The 8560-nt window shown below is 39.5% G+C and overlaps 1 protein-coding gene across 1 annotated transcript; it reads right to left on the reverse strand.

Annotated features, from left to right (window-relative positions):
• Positions 1–1057: 1057 nt before the first annotated feature.
• Positions 1058–1859, reverse strand: LOC147416668 (uncharacterized). Its single transcript, XM_086508180.1, has one exon. It carries the CDS (start codon positions 1718–1720, stop codon positions 1268–1270), a length of 453 nt encoding a protein of 150 aa, XP_086364306.1. The 5' UTR covers positions 1721–1859; the 3' UTR covers positions 1058–1267.
• Between the last annotated feature and the right edge of the window lie 6701 nt (positions 1860–8560).

Below are 8560 nucleotides of genomic sequence, written 5' to 3' on the forward strand. Positions count from 1 at the left end.
AAATAGCTTTGAATACATTCTAGCTTAAATTTTGTAAATCTACCATTCATAGTAAGGGATTAAGGAAAAGGTTTCGCTTTTAGCATACCATCTCTCTCTCTCTCTCTCTCACACACACACACACACACACACACACAGTCTTTGTGACCCCTCAATGCTCACCCTTTGGCTTTGGAAGTCCACTGTGAAGTCTGAACACTTCACCTTGTTTTAAACGCCTCTTGTACATCTAATTCTGTAGCTATTTGAAATTAGTTAAATTCCTCTCGATGAATTCACATGCTACTTTTGCACATGAAGTGGACCCACCCCCTATAAAAGAAGAGATGTAAAAGAAAGAGACTGTACATGGAGAACTTTGCATCTATTGTATGAATGTTTGAAAAAGGCCTCTTTCTTAAACATCTTAACTTTGTCTTGGTAAAGATGGAAGAAAAAAAAAAAAAACAAAATCATGCAAAGTAGGATTTTTGAACTGTTGGTTTTTGTATTGAATTCTATGGGTATTCCTTTTTCCCTCATTTCCGGAACTCAGTTTCATGAAAAGAAATAAACTCATACAAATTCCTTTGGGCTATGTAATTACACTGGTTGAGCATGTCTTGTGAACCAACACTAGGTGGTTAGAAACTACCAATTGATGGGTAAACCAATTAGCACAAGGTGGTTAGAAACTACCAATTGATGGGTAAACAAATTAGCACTTGTGGACCCAATGGATCTCTGTGCAAGAAAAACATGTCTCAGTTTAATATCGTGCCGTTTTCAATTTCAAAACATGCCGGTTGAGGACAAGGGGAAAAGGAGAAATTCCGTCCCAAAATAGAGAAAAATGGTGTAAACCCCCCTAAAAAGCGCCTACTTTTCTACAATTTCCTCTTGGAAAATTCAAGGAAAGGAAATTTCTATGTTTGGAAAATGATTTTTCCCGACCACCGCGAGTTGGATGGATCCAAAAGGAAGTGCGACTAACTCAAATGTACTTAACACGTGAATGACTGCAGTTACAAAAGGCAAGTGTACAAAGTAGTGTTGCATTGGCTTGACTAATGACTGTGTAACATTGCTTTGCCAAGAAATTTGACATCTCTCTCATCATCTCATTGTGGAGGAGAAAGTACAAGCACATTTATAATATAGCATGTCTTGTCAAATATGTTTTGGCCTGTAGAGGCTATAGGAGAGTTTGGTGGAGAAAACGTGCACTTTTGTCCCCGTTGATTTTGGACGGTCAAGATGAATGCCAGCTGGATTGACAGCATTAAGGTTAGGGCTTTTGGCTGTAAAACGTCTTTTCGGTGAAGGGCACTGCAGTGTGTGCATGAGAGGAGGGTTCTCTATAGGGCGTGCATGACAGGAGGGTTTTCTGCAGCGCATGGGTGCACCTGGAGTCCGTGCCAAAATTGAGGTGCACGTACCACTGGTCTACAGGTGAAGGCAGACGCCGTTCTTGCTCTAAAGAATCCCATTTTGCCCGCGTGCTGTGAATAGCTCTTCCGCCTCGTATGCTAGCCCGGCATGCCTTGATTTTCTCTGACAAAGGGTATCTTCTGTGTGTTACGCCTTGCAGGGCATTCAATGCCCGATGGGAATCTCCTCGCAGCCCAAAACGGCTCTCTTTTCTGCGCTGCTGCACATTGAATGCGATGGAGGTGAGTGCAATGCAGAAACGTGCTTGTTTTGGCCTTGTGCTGAGCAGGACAATGAGGAGACTAAGCATTCAGTGGACGGCACATTGCAAGTCCTCTTATGGAGTTGTATAAGAGTAGCCATTGTTCTCTGTTTGTGCATCTTAAAAACTCTGAGGATATTCAATAGTAATATTATCTTTGCTTCCCAATGACTTCCAAACAACATAGTGGCAGTTCTTTTGCTCCTGAAGCACGAGAATGGTACATAAGCAGTGGAGATTCTGATGGTGTTGAGAGCATGGATTTTGAAGGCGGTGAGAGTTATTGAAGGCTTTTGTGTGCTGTAGTTTCTTGTTTTGGTTGCGCAAAGTATTTCAGAATTTGTATCACAAAATCTATTGATGAGCTGTATTATGAATGCGCTACTCGTTTCGAAATTAGTGAATATTGTTGTACGACGATCCTTATTTTGATTACTATTTTGAAAATCCGATCTTTGTTTTGGGCATTCTCTTGTTGTGTTGTCCTGTTGTTGAATCCTTGCATGATCTTGGCTTTTTTGTTGTGAGGAGGTGAGTTGCTTTATATGTAGCCATCACAATGCTTGGAGTGGAAATTTTGATTGTTGGCCTCGGCTCTAAAACTTCTCAATGAGCGTTCCAATCGGAGAAAATACAAACAAGTGTTGGAATTCTTGCAATACATGTAGATTGTGAGAGGCTGGATCGAGGTCTTTCTATGTGTTGACGATTTTATCACCACAATAAGCGAAGGAGAGCTTTGCTAGGTCGCTTAGTTTATTCTTTAAGTGCCTAGCCTTGAATGCCCTTTGTCTAGGCTTGATCAACTTCACTATTGTGGGTTTGATTTCTCTCTCATTTTTATCTTTTGCACTGCGTCTTGACCCATCGCGATGCTGGCAAAAAAAACAACAGCAACTCGAATTGCGACTCACACATCGATGAAAGTCTGCCAAAATGTGGCAATAGGTTGATAGCATTGCTACTCTAATCAGCTGATGTGGCCCAAGAAGTAGAAGAAGAATTAGCTTTTAGTCAGTATTTAGAAAAAGTCAGCCCTATTGCTTTTGAGAATAGCGATTGAGGACATCGCATGTTTGACAAGGGGTAGAGGCTATCGATGGTTCCATTTGGCGTGGATACACTTTTCTTTTCATGTTTGAGTGCTCGTTATCGTTCTATAGACCATCTATGAAGAAGTTGTGGTTATCATATTGTGTGTGGAGCTTGCTTGTATCATAAACAAACTGCTTGCATTTGCACAAGGCTTAAAACCCCTATGTTGTTGATTGCATAATGCAAGACCATCAGAGTTCCTGTCTTGTGCTATGTCATGACATCTATGAGGCTTAACACGTGATCATTCTCGTCAGATAACCATTGAATCTCTCTCTCTTTCTCTCGCTAACACACATAGACACACATAGACCTGTATCACAAGAACATTCACCACTCTCACATCTTGCTATAATTGCAAGCATCTCTCTACCTTCTGTTGAGCTTATATGTGAAGCTACTCAATATATGGCTTCTCTATATATGGCACCCAGGTCCCCTCTATATATACATCATCTCATGTGTGTATTCTACACACTTTGGGGTTCTACTTCTGTGTTCTCTCCTTCTCTCTCAACATGGTATCAGAGCAGTACGTTTTTGTTTTCGATTTTTCTCTCCTGATAAAAATCGATTTTGCAAAAACTACCGGATCAAGGGATCGGAATCGATGTGGTCTACAACTTTGCAGAAGGAAGTTTTTTCAAATTCTGCACCAATTTTGAGTTATCGTTCACGGACTGCGTACATACCTGAAAAACAGCTTTTGCGTTTTGTTTTTGATTTCTGTGCTAATTGGAAATGATTTTGCAGGAACTACCCGCTGGAGAGACCGGAATCGATGTGGTCTACAACTTTGCAGAAGAAAGTGTTTTCAAATTCTGCATGGATTTTGAATTATCGTTCGCGGACTGCGTATATACCTTAAAAGCAACTTTTGCTTTTTGTTTTTTGATTTTTCTGCTAATTGAAAACGATTTTGCAGAAACTACTCGCGCAAGAGACCGGAATCGATGTCGTCTACAACTTTGCAGAAAGAAGTGTTTTCAAATTCTGCACGGATTTTGAATTATCGTTCGCGGACTGCGTATATACCTTAAAAGCAACTTTTGCTTTTTGTTTTTTGATTTTTCTGCTAATTGAAAACGATTTTGCAGAAACTACTCGCGAGAGAGACCGAAATCGATGTCCTCTACAACTTTGCAGAAAGAAGTGTTTTCAAATTCTACACCGATTTTGAGTTATCATTCGCGGACTGCGTACATACCTGAAAAGCAATTTTTGTTTTTTGTTTTTGATTTTTCTGCTTATTGAAAACGGTTTTGCAAAACTACCCGCCAAGGAGACCGGAATCGCTGTGGTCTACAACTTTGCAGAAGAAAGTGTTTTCAAATTCTGCACCAATTTTGAGTAATCGTTCGCGGACTGCGTACACACCTAAAAAGCAATTTTCGTTTTTTGTTTTTATTTTTCTGCTTATTGAAAACGATTTTGCAGAAACTACTACCCGCGTGAGAGACCGGAATCGATGTGTTCTACAACTTTGCAGAAGAAACTACCCGTGATGGGATTGGAATCGATGTGGTCTATAACTTTGCAGAAGAAAGTTTCTCTAAATTCTGCACCGATTTGGGTTATCGTCTCGGACTGCGAATATGTTTGAAAATCAAAATTTTACTTTTTGCTTTTGATTTTTCTCATAATTGAAAACTTCTCAATTATATTTTTCTTCATCAATCATATATTTGTTACTGACGTAACTTTGTTGCAGAAGCCAGTTACACATCGTTCCGATTCAGTCGAGCCGTTGATGATCGTCCAAATTCTATCGAGCTACTGTTGGTACATGATCTTTTGTTATATGATATACTCGTTCATTGATTCTCGTATAATTATTCTTTTAGAGATATAGTTTAACGTCGCTTTATTGATAATTTCTCATTGATACCATAGTGATTTTGATGGTACCATGATGATGTTTTGTTAATACTTTGGTCATGGTGATTTTCGTTGATACCATGATGATATGTCATTGATAGCATAGCATGGTTATTCTCGGTGGTGCCATGATGATTTTTTCGTTTATACCATGGTTATTCTCGGTGATTCCATGATGATATTTCGTTGATTCCCTGGAGATTTTTCCTCCTATGAGTGTCTACCTCTTTACGCAGTGCACAAGAATTTGAAAATTTATTTGAAGCTGTGCCCGGTTGGGTTCATTTCATTGCAAGTTAAGAGAGAGAGGGAGAGAGAGGAATCCCTTTGTGAAGCACCTCTTCACCAGAGTGATGCCCCCTCTTCACAGATAGGGGAAGTGACCCTTTGATTTTGATGCTCAAAAGAAACCCTCTTTGAAGCTGTCGGAGTAGGTTTTTGATGGTTTTCGAGCTCTTTAGAATGCTTTGGAAGCTTGAATTTTTTGCTTTGATTTCCTTTAGAAGCCCTTGGGATTTGCTGGTTGCCTTGGAGTGTAAAGCTTGGTAATAATCTTCTTTGAATTGTTGCAGTGCCGCGGTCGATGAGAACTGCCCCTTTGTTAGCCCTGATGCTGCTGGCAGTGAGCTCATGGGAGCAAGGGTTAAAAAAAAGCTAATGGCCTTTGAAGATCCCTGTGGGAAAACGGACCTGTTAAGGGCCGAGGCAGATGAAGGAGGCTGTGAGATGGCCCGCTAGTGGAGCTGAAAGCTAATAATAAAAAGCCCTTTGAAGGATGTTGACAAGAGGACGTGGCTGTGGGGCTCCACCCCAGTGGACCCACCAAGCCTTAAAAAGGCACAGTTGACCGCCTATTTGAAATCCGCCCATGAGCCCACCTTCAAAATCGTGTTGTTGACCCCATGAGTCCACACACTACACCTTTTATAGTGTTAATGAGCTAAGCCAAAGGCCCCATGGGGCTTTATGTGAGGTAAAGCCACAGATACTTTAGTTATGCCCAACTTCTACAGTCCTTCACACACAAGACACACACGCACACACACACCTTATTTTAGTAAGGTTTTAGGGGATGAGGCTTAGGGGGTTTCCAAGCTCGGATTTGAGTGCTTGAAAGCTCGATGAGAAGCTTGTGTTGAGCACGTTGAGGCAATGAGAGTAATGCAAAGAGAAAATGAGTTCAATGAGTTTAATTGAAGAGGCAAATGATGCAAAAATTGACACAAAGGGCAATCTAAAATGCAACCATGTATGCAAAAGTGCATATTAGCAAACTTCTAATGATGGCTAATCCTCCTTCATCAGCTCAATGAACATGGGTAGTGGCACATCCTTTCAAGGGTGCATATCCCATCGTTGATTAGCTCCAAAAAAGAGTGATTAGCATGTGATTAAACAAAAAATGGAACTATACAATGCAAAGGAATGCTAATCCTACCAAGTGCTAATCACACTAACACAAATGCATGTAATAACCTAGCTAGCACACCAAAGCTCTGATACCACTTGTTGAGAATGGGATCGTGCTAGCTAGGGTGGATGAAAGAGAAACATAGTGCAAGTGTGTGACTGTGTGTGTAAGCAAGATTATCACTCAAGTGAATTAGGTTCCACGATAGAATTAGCTTGGACTCGTAAACACAATCTTGCTTATTGACTTAGCTTAGCACAAGCTCACCATAGACAAGCATGTAGTGTAAAATAGAGTTGTGTTATTCATTTATGAAATGAGCTTTAAGTAGCTCTACAGCCTTGCTCCACAGCATGTGGGATAATTCCACTCTTCTCTCCTTGACTCACACTTTAGGACAAAACTCACACTTTACATGCCAAGCTTGGCCCATGACTAAAAATATGAAAAAAGAATAATAACGGCATCATGGATTACCATGCTCCCTTCCTGATGTAGATTTTGTCCTTGAAAGCTATGAGTGTGGCAACTGGCACAGGTACCAAGGATGGTAAGCAATCATGAATATCTTGATGAGAGTAGTGGACCATGGACGTGCTCACAATGGCACATTCTTTTTGTCCAACTTGAAAGAAATGACCATGTTCTCTACAATATCGCAACTCTTCAGCTGCACTCGATCCTTACAAAATCATCAAGAGAATAACACAGTGACTGCATTCTCGTAGGTATATGGTAAATTAAAACTTACATGTAGTAAGTAAGTATAAAGAGTAATCGGTGACAAAATTTTAAACACGTGTTTAATCATTATTTATTAAAATCCAATGTAATTAAACTCACTAGCACTTGTAGAGGTCAATGAATCAATGACTCTAGCTTTACTACTTTCACTATCAGTAAGGCAACAAAGGTAAATTGTTAATCCCATAGTCAATTCTTATAGTTCTCCATAGTCAATCAAGTAGCTTAATTGCAAGAGCAGAGTGTTTCATGTCCCAGGGCTAACTAGAGGCTATATCTAAAAGACCCTCAAGTTAAGGTAAAAGGACATCACACATGAAATCATCGTCTAAATTGATTCCCTTTGGTTGACCCCCAAAAGTGTTTGTGCTACAGACTTTGTTGCCATGTAGAGCTTTAATTGTCTTTTTGTTTTCCTTTTTTTTTGAGTGGCTTTGCCTTTTGTTGATTTTCAATTGTGTATCTTTGGGGGGTCATCTTGACACTGTTACCCTTCCCAGGCTCATCACAAGTGACTTTTTTTATAATACTTAAGCTAAAGGTCAAGAGGGATTAAGCCCACTAGAAAGCACTAACACACTACATGCAGTGCTTCATAATATCGGACTAAGAGCCTAAAGTAACCATTGAGAATTAGGAAGGCATCTCCTGCGGTATTAAGAGAAGATCTCTAACGCTCTACCTTGGTTAAACTAGCTCAATCTGAACTCTTGATTCACAACGTAAATAAGGACTATGAGGTAAAATTATATTGAATTTAAGGTAGAATACTTAAACAAGTATGTTAGAGATTGTGTTACCAATTACTCTTGAAACAAAAAAACATAAATTGGTAGAAAAAATAGGAAAGTAACAATAATAGATAAGAAAAATTTGTTTTTTGTCGGCCGCAATTCTTCGATGTGTTTTGGTGTGGACCTACCAAGGACAACCTGATGCTAAAAAGTTGAGCTACTGCAACGTCTTCCTGTACACATTAGCAGACAATGCCACATACCTCCAAGAGGCTCATCAGTGGGAGAAGGCATTAACCATTTATGGAACAAAATTAAAACAAAATATAGAGCCCTAACCTATTTATATGCACCACAATATAAGATTAAGGGAAGAGCATATTATATAGATTGGTTGGCATCCCTAAGGCTAAATCTCTATCTTTATTGTCTTCAAGATAAATAAAACCATCCTCACTGAGACCATGGGTTTCATCCGTGAAATTTGATAAATATTTCTCATCATCCCATGCACATAGGTTCACTAAGAATTTCACTAGGCGTGGATATTCATCTTCCTCAAAGGGATAAGCTTGTGCAATCAGGGAGACGTTCTCTATTGAGTAGGGATCACTCATGGTCAATAGACATATCAGGCATTCTAATTCCTCAAAATTTTCCTCTCATGCTAGTTTAGCTACCAAATCTCATTCAGAGTTAGGCACAGGGTAGATCATGTAAAACACTTAAGAAAAGTAAAGAGGGTACCTCTCATTAAGTGTAGTTGATGACTCTGGTGAAATATCCATATCTATGAATACATATAGATTTTGATTAGGTTTGAGTAATTCTAGGGCGTCGGTGTGCATGATGTGACATTGTGAGTTTTATGAAATTTTGATGTCTCATTCTTGTTATAGATGGCTCTTGTTCTTTTACTTTTTTTTTCATAGTCTTTTTTTGCTAGTCTAAGTATAAGGATATATATATACATTCCTTAAGATTTGGAGCTTAAAAGGTTAGGGAAGGAATGAAGAGTGGGAATTC

The sequence above is a fragment of the Adiantum capillus-veneris genome, unplaced genomic scaffold, assembly GCF_014529385.1.
Source record: "Adiantum capillus-veneris isolate H3 unplaced genomic scaffold, ASM1452938v2 Hic_scaffold_630, whole genome shotgun sequence".
NCBI classification, from domain to species: domain Eukaryota; kingdom Viridiplantae; phylum Streptophyta; class Polypodiopsida; order Polypodiales; family Pteridaceae; genus Adiantum; species Adiantum capillus-veneris.

Coding starts and splice junctions, on each gene's coding strand:
- LOC147416668 (XM_086508180.1), bottom strand. CDS start 1,720: ATGCTTAGTCTCCTCATTGTCCTGCTCAGCACAAGGCCAAAACAAGCA.